This window comes from Gymnoscopelus microlampas (genome assembly GCF_963454915.1).
Source record: "Gymnoscopelus microlampas genome assembly, chromosome: 4".
Lineage (NCBI taxonomy): Eukaryota > Metazoa > Chordata > Actinopteri > Myctophiformes > Myctophidae > Gymnoscopelus > Gymnoscopelus microlampas.
Genome location: NC_139941.1, coordinates 20,263,942 through 20,288,738, shown reverse-complemented (window position 1 = coordinate 20,288,738; position 24,797 = coordinate 20,263,942). Strand labels below are relative to the sequence as shown.

Here is a 24,797-nt window from a genome sequence, read left to right as displayed (position 1 = left end):
CTCACAAGGGGTCTGAATATTCTATTTTTATTTTTCCAGATTAGCTCCATCATAATATTATGATCACTAGAGCTACAGAGCACAGAATGTAATCTCTAGGGACCAGACAGTAATACACTGCCCTGCCCCTTTTACGCACGCACGCGTACACACACACACACACACACACACACACACACACACACACACACACACACACACACACACACACACACACACACAAACACATTACAATAGCTCTGACACGCAAACATGGCGGCCTGTGTTCCACCGCCACGCTCCTCCTTCAGACTCTGTAGCGGATTAATAGCGTTACACCATCAGTGCTGCCGTGCCAAGCTGCGGACACATAGAAAATGCGAGAATCAGAGAAGACATCTGTGCCAGTCAGTGATCAGGTAAAAACAATGAATCATAATAATGTAATATAACATATAACGGACGGATGTCCCGATGCTTTTAGCCGGTGCTGGAATATATGGTCACGTGTGAGAGAGAGGATGGTGTGAGTGACAGCACAGTGCAGGTGCAGCTTTAGCAGCAGAATGCCACGAGGTTAGATCTTTCGACCTGATAAAAACCTGAATATAGCCTCTGCTGTCAGCAAACGTGTTGGTATTATTATTACATAAGTCCTGTGTTGCCAGTGCGTGAAGAACATGGCACGCATTTGGAGTAATGTTGGCTGCAGGAGAGTACATGAGGGGGAGAGAGAGAGTAGATGAGATTGTCAAGGTTATCCCTGGGTCATCATCATGCAGTGTCTTCTGTCATGAACACCTGTTTGTCCTGGCTGGCACCAGTGGTGTAAAGTAACTAAGTACATTTACTCAAGTACTGTACTTAAGTACAATTTTGAGGTATTTCTTTTTACTTTACTGGAGTATTCCCAATTTTCAGTACTTTTACTTTTACTCCACTACATCTCAGAGCGTAGGCTAGAATTATTTGAACACTTTAGTTGTTACTTTGTAGATTTGGATTATTATTACAAAACATACAGTAACCCCTTCAGCCATATATACATTTCGGCCATTTGAAAATAGCAGATCTGCTCACCAAAATATATATATATTTTTTACATTGTATACATTTGAAAACTTGTGAAATGGGACATTCTGCATAATGAGGACTTTCTACTTTGAGGTACTTTAAGTACATTTTGATACCAATACTTTTGTACTTTTACTCAAGTAAATTTTTACTTTTTAGACTTTTACTTGTAACAGAGTATTTCTACATTGCAGTATTGATACTTTTACTTAAGTAAAGAATGTGAGTACTTTTTCCACCGCCTGGCACGTCAGCTGTTTCTCGGGCCCCAGACCTGACAAATTTACTTGCACACACACACACACACACACACACACACACACACACACACACACACACACACACACACACACACACACACACACACACACACACACACACACACACACATTCTTGTGTTCCTTTTAGCCTGAATGTCTGACTGTACCACGTGCTGTTTACATTTTTGACGAATAAAGTATTCAATAAAAAAAACACTGAAGCCAGTTAAGCACATATGGACATTTTATAGGCCTATAATATGACATTTTATTAGAAAAATATCAGATATTAGATTTGATTTATTATTCTCAATTTTGTTTTGCAATTATTCATTGTGTGATTGTATGCGTGGATTTCTGTCTTCCATGTGGTATATGGACCAGACATGGGGCCGTGGTGATTTCTGGAACAGAGTTGGCTCGTCAGCTACACAGAGAGATCCAACATGATGTGGAGGAGCTGATGGCCCAGGGCAACATGAGACCCCACCTCAAAGTTGTGTTGGTGGGGGACGACCCAGCCAGTCGCACCTATGTTAGGAACAAGACCAAGGCAGCCAGCATACTAGGTCAGACTACATCATCACCACACACCTCCATACATGTACAGTAGGATATATAGGATATATAACACACACATTTTTTCATTTACGTTTTTAGATCACACAGACATAATAGGCAGGGGGGGGGGCAGTAGCTCAGGAGGAGTACAGCATCTGTCTTGGAATCGGAAGGTTGCCGGTTTGATCCCTGGCACCTCCTGAGTCCTTGCTGAGTGTCCCAGTGTCCTTGAGCAAAAAAAGCTGCAGTCTGAATTTTCTACTGTTGATCTATAATGGAAGGCCTGTTTGGGCGGAGGATACATTTAGCTTTGACCTTCATGCAATACCTCTTATCAACCAATAGTGGTCACTGGTCAGTGAGAATGTACAATGTACAACTACAACCACCACAGTTATATTATAAACATACTCTACCTTTCAGATTGGTCAAAATAATGTTTGATTCACAAAAAAAGTTATGGATTGCTTAACTCTTCTGGTGAGCAGGTTGGTGCCTTGCATGGCTTCCTCTGCTGTCAGGGTGTGCGAATGGGTGAATGTGAAGCGCTTTTGAGAAAGGCGCTATATAAATGCACCAATTACCATTTACTCTGTGTTTTCCGCTGTGTGCGTCTAGGTATCTCCAGTGATACAGTGGTGCGTCCCAGCTCGGTGTCCCAAGAGGAACTTCTGGAGTTGATTGACCAAATGAACCGTGACTGGAAGGTCAGCGGTCTGCTAGTGCAGCTGCCACTCCCTGGTAAAGAAAAGAATACTACTGCCCTTCTGAAAACAAACTAAAATCTATCAATTCAAAAGGCAGCCATTTGGCTGTAGTCACGTTTTACGGTTTTTTAACTCACACCTGACATTTCTACCCTAGCATCCCTATTCTTGACATGTCATAATAGCCGAACATTCGGTGAAAATAGTAGAACGTTCGGCAAAAATAGCAGATTTACAAGATCACAACCTTGTTGCAACACGACACGTTTGTGAGCTTGTAGATCACCAATTTTTGTCAAAGATTTTGTGTGCAGGGAAAAATGGAATTGGCCCAGGACAGACCCCTGGTGGACCCCGGTCAAAAAAGTGTATCGGGTTTAAGTGGTTAAAGATACGTTAAAGCTTGAACGATTCCTTGGGGTAGCGCTTTTAGGGCTGTCAGTGGACTAGAAAAGGTCTGTTTGAAAGTATGAAATGGGAATACAATTTTTGCCGTAGCACTTGCCCTAGCCTTGACAACCTTGCAGGCTTATGCAAAAATTATACTGTTTAGACTGATGATAGGTTCTTGGTTTACCTATGATCCTAGATTACTATTTATATGCATTTGATGTATTACCTTGTGTTTTACTTGCTTATGTTAATCGCTCTGAATTAAGAGCGTCTGCTAAATGCCTAAATTGTAAATTGGAACATAATCATTGAACATCTGTGCATCTTCCACCTTATGTAGAGCACATCAATGAGCGGGCTGTGTGTAATGCCATCGCACCAGAGAAGGATGTGGATGGATTCCATATTGTAAACATTGGCAAGCTGTGCCTGGACCAGAGGTCCATGGTGCCTGCCACACCCGCTGCTGTCTGGGAGATCATTAAAAGAGCAGGTAAACCTTTTGAACACGGCAAGGCAGCCACTCCAACATGTCACTGGTCAACATGTGCATGTGGCAGTACGGATGTGAGTGTTTTGCGGTGAGGGTTGGTTTATTTTAAGTGAATCTAACTTAAAAAGTGACCAGATATTACTTTCATTTAACCACGTAAGCCCTAATGGCTTTTGGTGGTAAGCGTGTAGATCTGCTTAAAATAAATAAATAATAATAATAGTAATAATAATATTGAATAAATAAATAATAATTTTAAAACATTTTAAAAATTACATTTTGTTTTTGCCTATAATGACATGCTCAAAATAGATGCGAGGGTATATTTGTAAGTGTTTCTTACAAATTACATGGTGATGGTAGACATAGTTTTGTGTAAGGCCTCTCTCAGAGTACCCTGATTCATTGTTGTTGCTGCAAGCTTATCTGTCTTGTCAAAGAGATGTATGATCTCAATCGGACTTCCTGGTAAAATAAAGGTCAAATAAATACATAAAAATAATCAAACGTAAATGGAACTGTCGCTCCAAGCCATATGCATCTCTGTACTCCTCCTAAAATGTTATGTCCCAACAGCATCAGCAGAAAAGAAATTGCGTGCCAATTTGTTTTGTGCTGAGCTTGCAGTACACTAAAACAATGGACTGAAAGCTTGTTCCGATCTCGCACTTGTAAGTCGCTCCGCATAAGAGTGTCTAGAGAGGCACACAGTAAAGTGTTAATATAAGTCTGTGTGAATATATAATTTATATACTGTACGTATACAGTATATAACTTTACAGGTCAGGTGTTACGCTTACCGTAGTTAAAGCTACTAGACCATACCCGGTCGGCGCAGCGCATCCGTGGGGGGATATGCGCACATGATCTGGCAACCCGGGAGGCAGTTTGTCCCATAGCTGGGCAGCCGCAGCTATGGGACGACATTCTTTGACACAAAAACGCTAATAAGAAGCTGGGATTTGATTAAATTGAAAAACGGGCTTCACAGTTGCGTTCAGATTGTAATGGTCAATGGCTGTGTGCAAAATCAGAGCAATTGGTCCAGGCAGTGAGGAGAACCGGGTATCTTCACTCACGTACCACTACACTCACGTACCACTACAGAGGTTACTAGAATTATAGTAGGATGTAACTTTTTTTTAAATTAATAAAACCTAATTTTGTCCAATCTGTATGGTATAGTGTGTTATCTAGCTTATACAATTGGGGTGGTTGTATTTAGACTCCCTGCTCTTCTATTGAGACATTTAGATAGTGTCAAAGGTCATGTCTCACCTAGACAGGATCTGACACAAATTTTGACATGATGGTCAAGATTCAATTTATCTCCTGAGCAAGCAGGCAGGCTCTATTAGCTCAATGGTAAAAATGACAGCACTTGTGTGCAGGGAAACCTGGTTCAAATCCATGGTCGAAGAGGAAAGTTACATAGTGCAGCTTTAAATTAACGCTCCAGATTTTACTGTGCAGGAAAGACCTGGGAGAATGCAATATTATTTATATCTGACTATAAGAGATCATTTAAAAAATATATGATTTTATTTATTTAAGTTAATGAGTATAATTTGAGGTTAACGCATCTACACACAATAAGTCGCATGAAATGTGATGTAAGTAATCACAATAGGTCAGAGACATTTATTGTAGGTATCAGCCAAGAACGCAGGAGTCTATCCCCGTTACAATACGCTAGACCCCTGGGAGATGGATTGCTGAGGTGGAGCGCCACACCTACTATCAGCTCCCAGTGCTGAATCAATCACCCAGGATGTATGATAATGCCAGGTGTAAACAGAGTACAGCTTATCTCTACTTGCTCCTATCTTTCTATTGCCTTTAGATGGCGCCACATGATCATTTTCTTTTACAGAGTCATCACTGTCAAGGCAGTGAGGCATAGACTACATCAATTTAATTTTAACTGTTTAAACTAGAGCTGAGCAGGATGACTTCGACATTAACAGACTAAACAATGATACTGTATATCTCAGTTTTTTTGAGAGAGACATTTCTCATTCTGATGTCTTATGTCTGCTGAAACGAGACACAACAGCACAGATTTCTTCTCAATATTTTTTCCCCCATATCATTCATTTAAATATATATATATACCATATTGTCAGAATTTGATATATTACCCAGGTATACATTAAAATAAAACATTGTGTGGCTAGATTGTTTGACCCATGATACTTGCATCACAAATGCTTGGCCTGAATGTGTTTAGGGCATCATTATTCTTATGATCAGTCTAATGACTGTAGTAACTATTTATCACAAATCAACTCACAGTTCCCAAGCCGGCCTGTGCTGGTGGAATAAGGGATCTAGATTCTGTGATAGTATTTTAATACTTGTCCATGTCATGTTTTGAAGGAGTGAAAGTTGAGAGTTAAAGAGTTGAATTAAAATGATGGATTTATTTCCCCCGTCAGGACTTTAACAGTCTTTGTAGAATGGTCCGAGAATGGAATGATAAGTGAAACAGTAATATATCCATGAAATATATGGTAAAGCGATACATAATATTCAATTTCTCTGTGTCTACAGCAGAACAATCAGGTTGTACCGTTGGATTTTTCCAACGGTTGGATTTTTCCAACGGTATCCACCTAAGATTAAATGATCCAGGGTTCGATTCAGCCACACCAAACATTTATGTGAAAGCGGCCCTGTTCACATGCATACCTATCCTCCCACTCTTCCATCAATCACTTTTGTCTTTGCCGACAAAAGAGGTGTTAACTGGGATGGGCGCGACATTGTGGTGCCAGACTGCGGTACACGATTTAGTATGACAGACTACCAAAACATATTTGTCTTTGATCAGGCACATAGATTAAATATTACTCCTGGCAGTGTGTGTGTGTCTCATTTGTCTCGTTTTCTGTTCACTTCACTTCACCGGTGGTTCTCAAAGTGGGATCCAGCGACCCCCAGGGGTCCTTCAGGGGGTTCGAGGGGTTCCCCAGCTAAATTTGTTAATACAGCATCACAATCATTTTGATCCATTTATCCATTAAACCTTGGCTATTCAAAAGTAGCAGATGTACAAGCTCAAGCTGCAAGCTTGTACATCTGCTATTTTCTTTTTTTATTGAAAAATCGCATTTGAACTTTGAATAATTTCCCTTTTTTTAAACACAAATCTTTTCTTCTTGGGGTCCCTGGCACGAAACATTTTCAGATGGGGGTCCGCAGCCAAATATATATACATTTGGGGGTCTTTGGCACAAAAACGTTTGAGAACTACTGACTCTAGACATCCACTTCAGAGATTCGTTTTTTATAGTTCTCATCGCCACTTATTCCCAATGTATACTTCATCGTATGATGAAAATCTACACGTTTTGTCCTTTGATGGGCTTCATGTGATGGGTCTCAGTGATCATGTGCTGCTCTATTGCAACTAATCAACCAAGTGTCAACCAAGTGTTCATTTTGATCTGTGCAGGTATAGAGACAGTGGGAAAGAATGTGCTGGTGGCTGGGCGGTCCAAAAATGTTGGGATGCCCATCGCCATGTTGCTGCACACTGACCAGAACCATGAACGTCCTGGAGGTAAGCGTGCGTGTGTGTGTGTGTGTGTGTGTGTGTGTGTGTGTGTGTGTGTGTGTGTGTGTGTGTGTGTGTGTGTGTGTGTGTGTGTGTGTGTGTGTGTGTGTGTGTGTGTGTGTGTGTGTGTGTGTGTGTGTGTGTGTGTGTGTGTGTGTGTGTGTGTGTGTGTGTGTGTGTGCATGTGCGTTTGCGTGCGTGCTGGCAGCGTGATCTGTTCCTGTGAACTCTGTGTTCCTCAGAGGAATGTGTGTGTGCGTGTGCATGGTATGCACCATATTACCAGTGTTTCATTATGACCCAATCAAAACTTGTCTCTGTGTGTCTCTGCGTGGGTATTGCATATTGTTTGGGTCATAATGAAATGAGCAATAATACCAGTGTATTGGGTTGCTGTGTGCAATCAAAAGATGTTGCACCACCTTGACTTTCCCTGGCACAAATCTGATGATGACCATAAAAGTGCATCACAGTGAGACTGATGAAAGGGGAGAGAGCGCAATGGCCCTCCGCCTCGTTATCAAACAATAGCTGCCACTACACGTCTTTCTGGAGAAGGGTATTGCAGGAACTGATTTTTTGGCATCAACCACTGGTGGCTGGCAATCCCACGTATTCTTGTATGGAAGAAGGAAGGAAGAAGGCGTGGGAGTGGTTTTGGGGAAATGCAGGATGGAATTTAACGTTAATATGGGGCAATAGCACAGGGCATGAACCGGAACAATCTTGATCAAAGCAACCCGTAGATCTAAATAACCGTGTCTAAATAAGTGCAAAAATGCAAACAAAATTGCTGTAAAAGGTTTGCTCGTTGATGACAGATGTCCTGTGACGTACAGTAGTAGAATCATTCTGACTGAGTAAGGGTTTAAGTCACCTCCTGTTTTGTAGAAAGGTACTACATTCATTCTATACTGTATATATAAACTATATTGCATTGTATAACTGCACTGGTTGTCAGCCACAGAACCAATGGTTATCAGGTAAAAGCCTTGATAAATGTCATGACCACGTAATAGGCTTCTGATGGGAACCATTTTAAAACATTTCCGGCTTTCCCCATATCTCAATTCTTTAGAATCTGAATATCCTCCGTGACTCACTGCTGGATTATGAATCACACTAGTATACCCTTTAAAACCGCCATAAAAGAGCACCAGTCTAGTTTGCCAAAAGAAATTACCACCCACTGTTGACACTACTTTATTGTGTCAAATAGTTGAAAACTAATAGTTGAAAACTATTTGACACATTTTGTAATTGGCACTACGGTTACGGGGGTTACTAAGAATGCGGTCAGCTAGCCAGTATCTACTGACAAACTATCCAGTAGATACTGGCTAAAGTATCAGTGCTACAAAACGCAACAAGATTCCAAGGAAATTGTGCCTGGTTTTCAACTATTTGACAAGAACCTTCAAATGTGCCATATTAAACCCAAATGTAACAAGTGAAACTATCCCTTTAATTAGTCATTCCTCTCCGCAGCATTTCCTCCAATATATATTGACCTCCATTCAGAACGTTTTTACATATATTAATACTATTCTTGCTAAATGATGGACCTAACTTGAATGATCCTGGCGTAATCCTGCACAGTGATATTAATATGAACACAGAATTTGGCAATAATTGATCGAGTTGCACTGCTGAGAAATTCCAAGGCAAGTGTGCTCAAGCTCATGGTTATAGGGAGGTGAGCGAGCCAGCTCGGTGAAGGTGTCAGTGTTGAGACTAATTTGGAGAAAATTACATCGAGATTGTTTTTCGTTGTCTTCCCGAAAGCTTGCATCAAGATCTGTCGTCTCGTTTTTTGAGTCAAGTTTTGTACATGAAAAAGCAATATTGTGTATCATCTTGCAAGACTAGTGTGTCATGCATATAAAGTAATGGTCTCAGTCAGGGTCAGTTATACATGTTAGCCATTACTGTATATGACATTGGCTTTAACGTGTATATTACTGGAGAACATCTGGGAGCTTTCTTGGTTTCTACAAACGTATGGAATGATAAAGAAATCTCTGTGTTTATTTTCCTGCAAAGAGATATTTAAAAGAAAATAATAATAATTTTTCATTTAATTTTTCTTCTCTATGTGATATTGGTCTCGTAGGATAAACCCATGACAACTGAAACCTGACTAGCATGAGATAACCCTTGTCAGAATGTAACCTAGCAACATCTCTGATGATCTTTAACCTGCAGGATTCTTCAAAAGAGAGACATAATAAACACTAAACAGAAATAGCCATTTACAATACAAAGTCTATGGCCCCTTCAGGTCGTTTCACCTGTTGAACTGAGGAAGTTGAGCTGAAGGGTCTCACATATTTCTATCTGCCCCCCCTCCGCCCCACATATCCCTCCCTTGACACACATGGAGGTCTGATGTGCTGTGACTTGCCCTCCATTCCTCTGATGCTAGAGCCCTTCCCACCGCCTTTGTCTCCCTTCATACCCCACCCCACCCCCTCCATTCCAATATCCTCCAGCTGGTGGAATCTTCTGAATGGGGAACGTTCTCTGAGTGGGCGAAAGAACCCTGGCTGGGCTGAAGTGATGTGCACCTGCGTCTTTAACGTTTTTGGTTTACGCGTAGTACTAATTTGGATGACTGTTAACTTTAGCCATGAATATCCCATAAGGACATGGGTCAAGGTCAGCGACCCTTACATCTGGTTAATTTGAAATAAAGGCACAGCTTTGTCAAATGTTACGTTTGACACATGACCCTACCTTTCTAGGTTGTCTCAATTCATGTGCACAAGTTCCAGGTAATAATCTGGTACCTAGTCAGGGAGCTTCTTTGCAAATGAGACGCAGCTCTACACTAAATGTGAGCTTTGAGTGTGACATTGCATTGTCGATTCATACTCTTTATCTTGCTAACTCTCATTTTAAATTCCATGCCCCCTCAGGTGACGCCACAGTGACCATCGCCCACAGGTGTACCCCTAGAGAGAGACTGAAGGAGCTAACAAGCCTGGCTGATATCATTATTGCAGCAGCAGGTAATCAATTGCTTCACTGTCATGCTTCATTGGCCAATTTCACAAGGAGGCCATTTTGCTCTTACTGTACATCATACTCCATACGAATATGGTCAAGGGCTAGGGCTAAGCTTTGACTTTTACAGTTTACAGTTTCGAATTGCAGCCATCTGTAAGTGCTCTTTTAGAGGGGTTTTGAAGTAGAGTTGGGATTCACACTCCTTTACGACTGTTGGTAGAGAATCACAAGTTCAGTGGCAGTGGTATAAATTTGTACAGAGACCATCATCTTATTGGCTAACTGCAAAATTAAAGAGTCTGATTGGCTAGGTATGCTCATGCTTAGAATTATGAATGAAAGGTTTTGACAGAAGATGTGATGTAGAAATCAACAAAAAGAGAATGAAAGAGAGTGACATGTAACCCGGTGGATATTTTATATTGTGGGTTATTTGTTTAAAATGGTGGAACTGTGTTTTATTTTGTCTCATGTACTGGTGCTTTTATTTTGAAAGGTATCTGTCTGCATTTTGGGGCAAAGCTGAAAAGCATACAAATTAATGATGTCATTATTAGTGATGATGATTACTTACCTTGATGTGTGATTGATAGAAGTGGGGGAATGGGTGGTTTCAGGGGCCAGAGTGAGTGAGTGAACAGGTGAATGGGATTCCCAATCAAGAGAGATGAGTGAGTGACAGGTGTCCAGGGTTCCCAATCAGATCAGCCAGAGGAGGAGAAGGAGAGAGGAGCACAGAGGCTGTGTCAGTTTGCTGTGTGATCCAAAGTTTGTCATACTTTATGATATAATAAGTTTAACTGTAATTTCTGTGTGTGTCTGCACAACAACTACAGTGAAGTTGCAGTAATTATTTGTGGAATTGGACTGAACGCCAGAAAGACGTTTAAACCAGGATATATTCTACAAGTGAAGTGATTCAGTGTTGCTTGCTAAACCAGCGAGAGCTAAGTGACTGTTTAGCTTCAGTCTCACTAGTATAGAGAGGCATAGTGGAGCTAAACGCCGTCAAAGAAAGCCTTTAAAGACTCTGCTGCGTCGGGATTGTGGAGAAGAGGCGTCGGCTGCGGTGAGCTGTTGACTCCGCTACTGGACGTTCGTCTACTGTTCTCGTCGTTGGGAAGTCTGGACCGAGGTGCGCTGCTGGAGAGGGGCTCTGAACTATTACATTCACCCATAGACACTCATCACACGTGAAAGGTACCGTTTTATTTTCCTGGCTCAGGAGAGTGAAGGGGTCACCAGTTTTTGGCCACAACGTTCCCAAGCATCGATACAGGCCTGCATCGAGGGGTTAAATTATTGAGTTTAATTGCTTATTGCTGCTTGTGCTGCTTTTTGTGTAAGAGGTTGTGGGCCCACCTTTATTGATTTCATTTTGATGTGAAATATTGTTCTTTGAACAAAGTGTTTTTGATTTAATGAGGTAATCCACCGGGTTTAGGTTGTAAACTAAATAGGGTTAATTTAGTATAGGCCAAATTCAAAAGGTTATTTTTGTTTAATCTAATTAGAAATATATAGGGTTAATTTTAGGTAGGCTAAAATAAGAAGGTTATTTTGGTTTAATCTAAGTGATATAATCCCAAAAGGTATCTTTGTTTGTTTGAAATAATACTAGAAGGGTATATTTTTGTTTTGTGACAACTAGAGGTTACAAATGTAACCCCGGTTTTATTAAGTAAAACGGAGAACCGTGGTAACACTGAGGTTGTGAATATTATTTGTTTCTATTTGAAAAGCCATTTCATGTTATTGTCTGTTGATATATGTGTTTGTCTAAGTAAAGATATTATTTTATTATAACTACCTGAATGGACAGTGGTTTATGGGTATTTAAATAATAGAATGTTTTACTTATACTCACCTGTTGACCTGAAAAGTTAAAATACTTACCTTAAAGGATAATTACCTGGGAGAAGAAAAGAGGTTGATTATATTTACAGTAGAAAGGGGGCTGTGAAGTTAATTCAAACTACTTACCGGTACACGCCTGAAACACAAGAATTCAAATTAATCGTGAGATAACAAAAAGAATTCAAGGCCCTGCCTTTATCAATAATTAGAGGGGCAGGAGCGCTACATAAATGGAGGCACTACTGAGATTCTTCTTGTGTTTCTAGTTAGAGAAAACAAAAAAAAAGATGTATTTTTCCCTTTACAAAACACCTCTGTGTACAGTTCTAAATTAAAAAGTATATATATTTTTGATTGAGAACCCTAAATTCAAACAAGATGGCCACAACTGCTGAACTAGCTGATGAGCTGAAGCGTTGGTGCCGAGTTGAGCTCGTGGATATAGACCATGCACTGATGGTCATAATCCCAACGAAAGAAGAGATTGAAGCTTCTGATATCGAAGAAACTCTTGACAAGCTAAAGATAGTGGAACGTGTAAAAGTACGACGGAAGATGTTCAGTGCTGAGAAAGGCGAGTTAAAGGTGTTGTGTGAGACCAGAGAAGCGGTAGATGCTGACAAAGTCCCTTCAGAAGTGTCACCTGGCAAAGGACTGGAGTCATGGACCATAGTCTTTTGGAGGGAAACCACTACTGCAGCTGAAGATTTCAATAGTAAATTGAGTGCCTTGCTGCAGGCAGAGGGTAAGACACAGGAGGACCTGCAAGCATTACTGACTGGCCAAGCCACACCACAGTCACACACCGAAGCCATCCTACGTGCGGTAGGAGATCTGCTTGACAAGACAGCCAAATCACCGTCTGAGAGTGCTGGCTATCGTCGCCTGCGTATCTTTTCAGGGATAATCCCAACTCCAGTTAATGAAGAGCAATTCGATCATTGGATAGAACAAGCAAACTTGATGGTAGAAGAGAGCTACTGCCATGCAAAAGAAAAAAGGAGAAGGATTGTTGAAAGCCTAAAGGGACCCGCTTTGGAGATTGTCAAAGCCGTGCGGTTGTCTGACCCCGATGTTAGCCCAGAGGGCTGCATAGAAGCTCTTGAAAGTGCCTTCGGGACAGCAGAATCAGGAGAGGACCTATATTTCTCTTTTCGCTTGATGCAGCAGGAACAAGGAGAAAAGCTGTCCGATTTCCTGAGGAGACTAGAGCGGTCGTTGACTAAAGTGGTCCAGAGAGGTGGCTTGTCAGCCAAAAGCGTGGATCAAGCACGAGTAGAGCAGCTACTGCGTGGCGCTGTTAAAGCTGATATGATGTTAATCCAGCTCAGATTAAGGGAAAGAAAGACCAAACCCCCTACCTTCCTAGAACTACTCAGTGAGATTCGCTTGGAGGAAGAGTATGAAGCCTCCAGAACCAGGTTGAACCCGGCTGTGCATGCCGTCCACGCTAAGCAGAGTGGAGAAAACAAACTGGCTGAGATTCAAAGTTTGCGAGCTGAAATCAAGGAGCTTAAGTCAATGTTTGCCACAATGACAACCAAGTCCCCTCCAACTGTAGAAGAGAGGGAAGAGAAAGTACCTGTCAGCTCTACAGGGCCAACACAAGAAAGCAGTACTGACCCTGAAGTGGCAGCCCTGAAAAAACAAGTGAAAAGGTTGGAGCAAAAACTTAACTCCAAGAAGACGAACCAAACGGAGACTCCTGCTGCTGCTGCCATGGCGGTGGAGACTACACGCCCCGTCTCTGGCACTCCGCGGAGGCCTCGCAATGATTCGGATGAGAACTTCTGTTACCGTTGTGGTGAAAGCGGGCACTTTGCTGTAAAATGCCCAAACCCCGAGAATCAAAGCAAGGTGATTCAGAAGTTAATCAAGTCACGTACAAAGGCAAAAGACAACCGTCCGAAACCTCCCGTTGATGTGACTACTAAGAATGTCTGTACAAGCAAGAAAAGTGCTGCAGACTTGCACAGAGAAAAAGGTATCCCTGAAGGCCTAATAGGGCCGCCATCCATTGAGCCAGTAAAGGTGAACGGACACCTGTGCGATGCTCTGCTGGACAGTGGTTCTCAGGTAACCATAATCTTCGAGGGATGGTACAAAGAACATATGTCAGATGTCCCCATCTATCCAGTAGGAGGTCTTGACATATGGGGCCTAGGAGATTCAAGTTACCCCTATAGAGGCTACGTTGTGGTTGACATGGAATTCCCACAGAAAGTGATCGGCACGCCAGCAACCATTTCTGTCCTAGCACTGATCTGCCCTACACCAAGGGGCCCAGATCAAACACCGATGATTATTGGCACTAATGCTAAGGCAAGTCTGCCCAAGCGTTTAGCCAGGCTGTGCCAAGTAACCACTGGAGACCACAGTGCTCAAACACTGACTTGCACTGCTGAGGAGTCAGAGACAAGCACCGGTGAACTACCCGATGAAGATGAGGAAGTTGGGTGTGTGAAGTGGCCAGGTCCCGGCTCGCTCACTGTGTCCCCTGGAACCTGGTGTTCTGTCAGTTGCTGCGTGGAGTTCGATAAGCCAGTGGATAAAGAAATCCTGATGCTGGATGTATCTCTTACCAACCCGCTCCCAGCAGGTGTGCTACTAGATCCTATGGTAGTGCCGTGCTATGCAATTGACGCCAGTCCCCTTTCAGTCCGACTGCAAAACGAGTCGCTGAGAGAAGCTGTCATACCAGTTGGAACCATCCTGGGTTACTTGTACACTACCGATGTAGTCACGTCCATGTCTAAAGCCGCACTCACATCAGAGGGATTTGATGTAAGCCAAATCGACTTCGGTGACTCACCCATACCAGAGGAGTGGAAGGAGAGGCTCCGCGAGAAGCTCTTGCAAAGAGCTGATGCTTTCTCCCTGCACGAATGGGACGTGGGTCTAGCCAAAGACGTGGAGCATAGCATCAGACTGTTTGACGATCGACCTTTCAGAGAACGATCTCGACGCCTTGCTCCAGCTGACATTGATGATGTAAGGAGACACCTCCAAGAGCTGGTAGCGACCGGCATAGTAAAGGAGTCCCGAAGCCCCTATGCGTCACCCATAGTGATCGCTAGGAAGAAAAATGGAAAGGTTCGAATGTGTATCGACTACCGTACTCTGAACAGTAGGACCATTCCCGATCAATACACAACCCCGCGCATTGACGATGCCTTGGATTGCTTGTCAGGAAGCCGGTGGTTCAGTGTGCTGGATTTGAGGAGCGGTTACTATCAAATAGCAATGAAAGAAGCAGATAAAGAAAAGACCGCTTTCATCTGTCCGCTGGGGTTTTACGAGTTTGACAGAATGCCACAGGGCATAACGGGAGCCCCAGCGACTTTCCAGCGTTTGATGGAGAAAGCAGTCGGTGACATGAACCTCCTTCAAGTACTGGTCTACTTAGACGATTTGATTGTCTTTGGAAGAACTTTGGAGGAACATGAAGAGAGGCTCCTGAAGGTGTTGGACAGACTCCGAGAGGTTGGACTAAAGATCTCCATTGACAAGTGTCAGTTTTGTCAATCTGAGGTCAAATATGTGGGACACATAGTATCGGCAAATGGCATAGCTACCGATCCAGCTAAGATCGAGGCTGTCACCACTTGGCCCCAGCCCACAGACCTGAAGACCTTAAGAAGTTTCCTCGGATTTTTTGGTTATTATCGCAGGTTTATAGCCAATTACTCGTCAATTGTCAGACCACTAACCGAGCTGACCAAAGGCTACGCCCCAGCACAACGTGGCAAGAAATGGGAGAAAGACCCGAAGAAAACGTACCTGAAAGAGTCTGAACCATTTGGTGATAGATGGGACCAAAAGTGTACGGCTGCCTTCCATCAGATCATCCACTGCCTTACCCATGCCCCAGTACTAGCGTTTGCTGACCCCAACAAGCCATATGTACTACATGTGGACGCCAGTCTAACTGGGTTAGGTGCCGTCCTTTATCAGGAGTACCCTGAAGGGTTGAGGCCTGTGGCGTTTGCCAGCCGGAAGCTGAGTTCGTCAGAGAGGAATTATCCCATTCACCAGCTGGAGTTCCTGGCACTCAAATGGGCGGTTGTGGACAAATTCCACGATTACCTATATGGGGCACGATTTACAGTACGTACTGACAATAACCCCCTCACCTACGTACTGACGACAGCCAAGCTCAACGCTCATGGGCATCGCTGGCTAGCTGCCCTTTCAACCTATGAGTTCGATATCCTGTACAGACCCGGCAGGAACAATATCGACGCAGACCTACTGTCAAGACAGACACCAGGGCAAGAGAAATTAGAGGACTGGGAGACCATATCGCAAACAGGGGTTCAGTCCATCTGTAAGCGAGTAAAGACCCAGAACTCTCCAGTTGTGGAACAACTAGGAGCTCCTCCTGAATGTGTTCCAGACATTTATGCCTTCCCCACTCGCTTAGATGTCAGCGCCTTAGGGCAAATGTCCCGGTCAGAACTGATAGCTGCCCAGACCAATGACACAGTGATTGGGCCAACTATTAAGGCTGTGAAACATGGCAGATGGCCAGAGGGAGTGGAATTGAATCCAGAGATGGTTTTGATGAAACAACAGATTGGAAAGCTTGCAATGAAGGACGGTCTACTCCATCGGTTAAGCAAACGACCATCAGGAGAAGAGGTCTCTCAACTTGTACTTCCAGCCGAATTCAGAGAAACAGTACTCAAGTCCATGCATGATGATCTCGGTCATCTGGGCATCGAGAGAACCATTGACCTGTTGAGGACCAGGTTTTACTGGCCAAAAATGGCCTTGGACACAGAGCAGTATGTCAAGAACTGTGGCTACTGTGTCACTCGCAAAAGTCCCTGTCAGAGAGCTGCTACGCTGCACCAGATCAGGAGCCATGGGCCAATGGACTTGGTCTGCATTGATTTTCTCAGCATGGAGCCAGACTCCAAAGGGATAAGCAACGTGTTGGTGGTCACAGACCATTTTACACGATATGCCCAGGCTTTTCCATCCAAAAATCAAAAGGCACTCACTGTTGCTAAAATACTGGTGGAGAAGTACTTTGTCCATTACGGGCTACCATCTCGGATCCACTCGGATCAAGGACGAGATTTTGAAAGTCAGTTGATTCGAGAGATGCTGAAGATGATGGGAATACGTAAATCTCGAACGACCCCATACCATCCTCAAGGGGATCCTCAGCCCGAGAGGTTTAACAGAACCCTACTGTCGATGTTAGGCACTCTGAGTCAAGAGAAGAGACGGCAATGGAGCCAACATGTGCCATATTTAGTGCATGCCTACAACAGCACCAAATGTGATGCAACGGGATATTCGCCGTACTTCTTGATGTTTGGCAGAGAAGCTAGACTCCCAGTAGATGTATGTTTTGGGACGTCTCCGGATGGAAACAAAGAGGGTCATCACTCAAAGTATGTGTCAAAGCTGAAGGAAGACCTGCAAAGAGCTTTCAAATTAGCTTCTGCGACCGCAGACCAGACTCACCAGCGGAATAAAAAGTCCTATGACAAGAGAGTCATCTTCCAGACTATGGAACCGGGTGACAGAGTTTTGCTGAAGAACCTGGGACTAAGAGGGAAGCACAAACTGCAAAGCCGTTGGAGTCCAGTTCCTTATGTGGTGATAGGAAAGATGCCTAACTTACCTGTATACCGATTGAAACCTGAGGATGGAAAAGGAGGCATAAAGACACTACATAGAGACCATCTCTTACCCATTGGACAACTCGTGAGGATACCAAGGGTAGAGAGTGAACCCAACTTACCTGTGAAACCTAAAACTAGATCGGAAACTAGGAAGAACCTGAAGACTGTATCACCTCATCCTGCCGGTGGACAGGAAGAAGACCAAGAGTCGACAGACTCAGAGCTCGAGATTGAGAGGCCACATAGACCTTACAGAACATACTTGGAGGGGATCCTGCAAAAACGGTCGTCTGTGAATGGGCCTGATGTCGTCCCTCAGGAAGAGGAACCTCAAGTTGTAATAGAGGATGCAATTGAAGAGGATGACCACGGTGCAGAAGAGGATGGTCACAGTGCAGAAGAGGATGGTCACAGTGCAGAAGAGGATGACCAGGACACAGCTCCTGATGATGATTCAGATTCTGGAGAAGAGCCTGAAATAGAAGAGGATTCCGTCAGCAGTGCTGAGGAAAGCGACATTCCCGAACCAGCGCCTGTGACCAAACGAAGAGTGAAGCCAGTTATACGACTGACCTACGATGAACCAGGCAAGGCCAGAGATGAACCTATTACCATAGTACACAGAGGTGTCACTATTAAAATAGGCCAATGTTGAAGCAGTTAACACCCGTTAGGGGTTAAGTAGAACCTCAAAACCTTTTAAGTTGAATGAGGGCATTCAGTCATTTAGAAGGGGGAGGGTGTAACCCGGTGGATATTTTATATTGTGGGTTATTTGTTTAAAATGGTGGAACTGTGTTTTATTTTGTCTCATGTACTGGTGCTTTTATTTTGAAAGGTATCTGTCTGCATTTTGGGGCAAAGCTGAAAAGCATACAAATTAATGATGTCATTATTAGTGATGATGATTACTTACCTTGATGTGTGATTGATAGAAGTGGGGGAATGGGTGGTTTCAGGGGCCAGAGTGAGTGAGTGAACAGGTGAATGGGATTCCCAATCAAGAGAGATGAGTGAGTGACAGGTGTCCAGGGTTCCCAATCAGATCAGCCAGAGGAGGAGAAGGAGAGAGGAGCACAGAGGCTGTGTCAGTTTGCTGTGTGATCCAAAGTCCAAAGCGCTACATAAATGCTCTTAGCGCTCCTGCCCCTCTAATTATTGATAAAGGCAGGGCCTTGAATTCTTTTTGTTATCTCACGATTAATTTGAATTCTTGTGTTTCAGGCGTGTACCGGTAAGTAGTTTGAATTAACTTCACAGCCCCCTTTCTACTGTAAATATAATCAACCTCTTTTCTTCTCCCAGGTAATTATCCTTTAAGGTAAGTATTTTAACTTTTCAGGTCAACAGGTGAGTATAAGTAAAACATTCTATTATTTAAATACCCATAAACCACTGTCCATTCAGGTAGTTATAATAAAATAATATCTTTACTTAGACAAACACATATATCAACAGACAATAACATGAAATGGCTTTTCAAATAGAAACAAATAATATTCACAACCTCAGTGTTACCACGGTTCTCCGTTTTACTTAATAAAACCGGGGTTACATTTGTAACCTCTAGTTGTCACAAAACAAAAATATACCCTTCTAGTATTATTTCAAACAAACAAAGATACCTTTTGGGATTATATCACTTAGATTAAACCAAAATAACCTTCTTATTTTAGCCTACCTAAAATTAACCCTATATATTTCTAATTAGATTAAACAAAAATAACCTTTTGAATTTGGCCTATACTAAATTAACCCTATTTAGTTTACAACCTAAACCCGGTGGATTACCTCATTAAATCAAAAACACTTTGTTCAAAGAACAATATTTCACATCAAAATGAAATCAATAAAGGTGGGCCCACAACCTCTTACACAAAAAGCAGCACAAGCAGCAATAAGCAATTAAACTCAATAATTTAACCCCTCGATGCAGGCCTGTATCGATGCTTGGGAACGTTGTGGCCAAAAACTGGTGACCCCTTCACTCTCCTGAGCCAGGAAAATAAAACGGTACCTTTCACGTGTGATGAGTGTCTATGGGTGAATGTAATAGTTCAGAGCCCCTCTCCAGCAGCGCACCTCGGTCCAGACTTCCCAACGACGAGAACAGTAGACGAACGTCCAGTAGCGGAGTCAACAGCTCACCGCAGCCGACGCCTCTTCTCCACAATCCCGACGCAGCAGAGTCTTTAAAGGCTTTCTTTGACGGCGTTTAGCTCCACTATGCCTCTCTATACTAGTGAGACTGAAGCTAAACAGTCACTTAGCTCTCGCTGGTTTAGCAAGCAACACTGAATCACTTCACTTGTAGAATATATCCTGGTTTAAACGTCTTTCTGGCGTTCAGTCCAATTCCACAAATAATTACTGCAACTTCACTGTAGTTGTTGTGCAGACACACACAGAAATTACAGTTAAACTTATTATATCATAAAGTATGACAAACTTTGGATCACACAGCAAACTGACACAGCCTCTGTGCTCCTCTCTCCTTCTCCTCCTCTGGCTGATCTGATTGGGAACCCTGGACACCTGTCACTCACTCATCTCTCTTGATTGGGAATCCCATTCACCTGTTCACTCACTCACTCTGGCCCCTGAAACCACCCATTCCCCCACTTCTATCAATCACACATCAAGGTAAGTAATCATCATCACTAATAATGACATCATTAATTTGTATGCTTTTCAGCTTTGCCCCAAAATGCAGACAGATACCTTTCAAAATAAAAGCACCAGTACATGAGACAAAATAAAACACAGTTCCACCATTTTAAACAAATAACCCACAATATAAAATATCCACCGGGTTACAGACAGAAAATAACTTCTTTATTGAACTTTTGGGGGGAAATGACAGATTGTTAACATACAGCATACATACCTGTATGCCTGCCATTACTTGAATTTCTCCATTTCAGTGATGAGACTGAGACTGATTTTCACATTGCACATCATGAAAATATTTTTTGCTATTCGTTTTCAAATTAAAACTTCTATTTACCTTGTGATGAATTCAATCCTGGTTATTTTCGTGCTATTGAAGAATCAACAACTGTTTTCGTGTCATATGGGAATTAGCACTTGTTTGGGATTAGTGTGGTTTGAAATCCTGTTTGTGTTAAGGATTAAGTTGTTGCTAAACAAGTAATTGTGGTTAGCAGACAAACAAACTTAGGGTGTAGTTTGGGTTAGCGTGTCATTGACTTCCATTGTCTGCATGCTATACACTGTGCAGTGTTTTGGTTCAAATCAATTAGAATATTAATAGTAATTTAGTTAAGACTTGTTTCCATTTGGTTAACTGTAATTGTAAGTCTGATCAGTTGGAGTGGAATGTTCTGTCGCCTTCTCCTTCAACAAAACATGTTTTATTAGTTCCAGCCATATGTACAGGTGTTGGAGTCTTATAATACCTTGAGACGTTTTAACTCATCCTCAACCTGGCTGACACGCATCGCCTTTGTTTGACATGACCGCCCAATAATGTTCACTGTGTGTTGTGTTCAAAAACATACTATGCAGGCTAAGGCTGTTCTTTTGAAGCTTGGAGAATATAATAATTCATTATTTCCACCATGCATAAATATGATTAAAGTTCATCCTTTTGCTCTTCCGGGTCAATCACATGACAATTTCAGTAAACTTCTCACATATATACTTGCGATACCAAAACCAAGCCACCCATTGCCCACACATTAAACAAGAAATATGATTTGAGTGATTTCCCCCACATATTTATTTAACATTTTTATTTGTAATACTTACTTTTTAAATTTAGAGTAGCCAATATTTTTTTACCACTTTAACTCCCCAACTTTAGTCGTTATGCCAATTCATTCCTCCCCACACACATTTCTGTGTTGCTGTTGTATCCTACTGATTCACCTGCCAGTAAGGAGCCCCCACCAGGAGGACGTAGAACCTTCGTCCTACTCCTCCCGCCCAACACTCCCTGGTGACAGGTGCCGCCCCAGCCTGTAGGAGTACGTGCAACAATGACCAATATCACCCTCCCCCGCCCGGCTTCCCTCCCCCGAACACGGGCAATTGTGTTCGCATACAGCAGACGCCCGACTAAGCCGGATGCACCACGGTTGATTAGAACCCAAAATATATTTAGTTTTTACACAGGTATTTATTGTAATTATACTCTGTTGTGAAATTGCATACATTCCAGTTCTACTCATATTAAAATGTTAAGAGGAGGTGAGAGGTGGTGGTGTTTACATTGTTGCGTTCAATTGCAAGTTTTCAAACTATTCAAGTTTTGGAATTGTGAATGTGAATCAGTGGAGAAATCGAGTGTGGAGATGGCAGTCTCTGCACATTAATTTATCCATTTGTAACTCTGAGATTGTACAAATGTACCAAATGGTACATTTGTACTGTACACTCCCATACATAACTGTACAGTTATGTATGGGACTGAGAGACGGACCCTCAGAGCACAACAGGAAAGGGCCCTGGATGGAGTCTACACAAGAACGATATGAATGGCACTATGTGTCACACGGACGGACCACATCATAAATGCGGTCCTCCACAGGAACCTACCACGGGTCACAGACAAAGTCAGAGAGAAAAGGATGAGGCTGGAAGGGCACTGCACTGCACTGCACTCTCATATCGCATCGCATCAGAGATAAATTAACAGTGAGGATTTGAGTGTGTGATGTTTCTGAAACACAAAGCGTAAAGGAATAGCATGGTGTGTGTGTGTCAGGCTCGTTGACTCCGTAGTCCAGCACAGGGAAGGAATATTTACACATTAAGGAAAAGAATAATGGAATACTGTGCCGTAACAGCTGTTAACATGTAGTCCTTTGTGCTGTTAGGGGTTCCTGGGCTGATCACAGCAGACATGGTGAAAGAGGGGGCGGCAGTCATTGACGTCGGAATCAACCGCGTTAAGGACACGAGGACAGGAAAGCTCCGACTCATTGGCGACGTGGACTTTGAGGGTAAGTAACTTTAACCACATAAGCCCTATTTTATACTTTGTCATACGATATTCCCACTCTCACAAAGCGTCGGGTCATGGCAGGTTGTGAGCTTGTAGATTGGCCATTTTCCGCTATTTTTTTCAAATTGACACATTTTCAAAAATATTAATAAATTCCTACAATGACATACCCCAAATAAGGACGCCAGGTGGAAAGTAGTTACATCACCATATTCAGCTACAGTAAATGCAATTTTATGAAATGCAGTAAAGTCCACAATGTCACGGATATGACTGATGTCATAGACCAACGCAATGACCCAGGCAATGCTGGGCATCCAGGCTAGTTACCGGAGCATTTGGTTACATTTGTAACACTCAATTATAAATGGATATATGAGCACTGTGAACTTTACTGTGTATTAATGCAATTCTGCATGGTTTCTACTTCATGATTCTGGAATGAAGCTGTGACCTTGAAGCCTAATTTATGCTCTGTCACACAATGACTACTTAGAGTAGATAATAGGGTTATATAAACAACTCTTGCTGTCCTGCCAAAAGCAAAAATGAGTTTCCAAACCCTATTTAGATTTGGAATGCCAACAGAGTTTGCAAATAAAAATACATTTGGTTTCCTGCCACCGTTATCAACCTTTAGCCTCCATGCAAACATCAACTGTCTGCATGGGTGCACACATTTCCTTGTCCCCAAAACACTTTTCCAATCGCTGCCCTGTGTTGGTTGCTGATAAAAGACTTTATACCCATCTTTGGCTCCTCACAGGTGTGAGGGAGAAGGCAGGTTTCATTACTCCAGTCCCAGGAGGAGTGGGGCCGATGACAGTAGCCATGTTGATGAAGAACACTGTGACTGCTGCCAGGAACGCACTGCTGCATTAACACAGACACACACACACATAATCACAATCACTTGCACGCGCACGCACGCACGCACGCACGCACGCACGCACGCACGCACGCACGCACGCACGCACGCACGCACGCACGCACGCACGCACGCACGCACGCACGCACGCACACACACACACACACACACACACACACACACACACACACACACACACACACACACACACACACACACACACACACACACAGGTATCAGGTATAACAGGTATCCACTACTGCTCACCTATGGAAAATGCGCAGATCTTGCCTTAAGGAAATATGACATCATCAACCACGACAAGTATGCTACTGTAGGACTAAACTCAGAACAACAATTACGCCAATCAAAGCAGAAAACAGTAGACTTACACACACACACACACACACACACACACACACACACACACACACACACACACACACACACACACACACACACAGTTAATTTAAATATTATATTATTTATTTTCAGAGTTAACTTTTTTGAGATTTGAGATTCATATTTTTTCTACTGAAGCTGGTTATGATCATTTTTGAGTATCCATATTTACTGGAAAGAGTAATCATTAAATAAAAGGTTTTCTGGCATATATATTGGTTTCTCTTCATTCCGATTAATAAACTTATTTTTGTTTAATCGTTTATTTATTTTTTAAACTTGTGTCAGTCCAATCTCTAAAGCTTGAAATACACCCAGCTGAAAGTCGGCTGCAAACAGTGGCGATTCTGAGCGGAGGCAGGGTTCATTTTATTTATTTTTATTAACAGAGGGGGACATTTTCTTAACCACGTTAGCCCTATATACTGTACAGTACGTACGTCTTCATATGACAAATAGCAAAAATAGCCGATCTACAAGCTCACCATCTAGTCTAATTTATAATATATCGCTTGAAAAAGCGATAAAAACTGATCTCCAAGATGTCGCGAGACTTGATAGATTGAAGATCTGTTGTTTTTGGCAAGTGACACCATCGTGCGATGGAGTATAAATTGAGCAAATTAAACAATTTAAACCCTATATACTTTGTTAACTAGGCCCCCTCCTTTTTGCCTTCTACAACACCAAATCTCACAACGCATAGTGTGTAAACGTGTTCACAGCGCTGACATGTTTTGAGCTTGTAGATCAGCTAATTTTGCAGAAGGTTTTCTCTGAAGAATAGGGTTCATGTGGTTAATGCTCGCTAGTTTATTTGGCCTATCTAGGTCCATAATGAACCCCTAATGTTGCTATTGCTGAGGTAATGTAATTATCTAGAGAGATGAATCCATATCTTGTCTGTACGAGCGTTCTAATCCCTTATTAGGATAGGTTTGACTCATTGATAAAGCACATGGATCCACCTCGACACAACATGATGGGCAGGATGTGCAGCTCAAACCGTTCACCCACGCTGGTATTC

At 42.6% G+C, this 24,797-nt stretch overlaps 1 protein-coding gene across 1 annotated transcript; it reads left to right on the top strand.

The window, feature by feature from the left end:
* Positions 1-252: 252 nt before the first annotated feature.
* Positions 253-23,922, top strand: LOC311043609 (bifunctional methylenetetrahydrofolate dehydrogenase/cyclohydrolase 2, mitochondrial-like; the record flags this gene model as incomplete). Its single annotated transcript, XM_084054914.1, has 8 exons — positions 253-398; positions 1,698-1,882; positions 2,493-2,615; positions 3,315-3,467; positions 6,925-7,032; positions 9,945-10,037; positions 22,373-22,498; positions 23,267-23,922. 8 exons carry the CDS (start codon positions 253-255, stop codon positions 23,380-23,382), a joined length of 1,050 nt encoding a protein of 349 aa, XP_083911040.1. The 3' UTR covers positions 23,383-23,922.
* Positions 23,923-24,797: the final 875 nt, after the last annotated feature.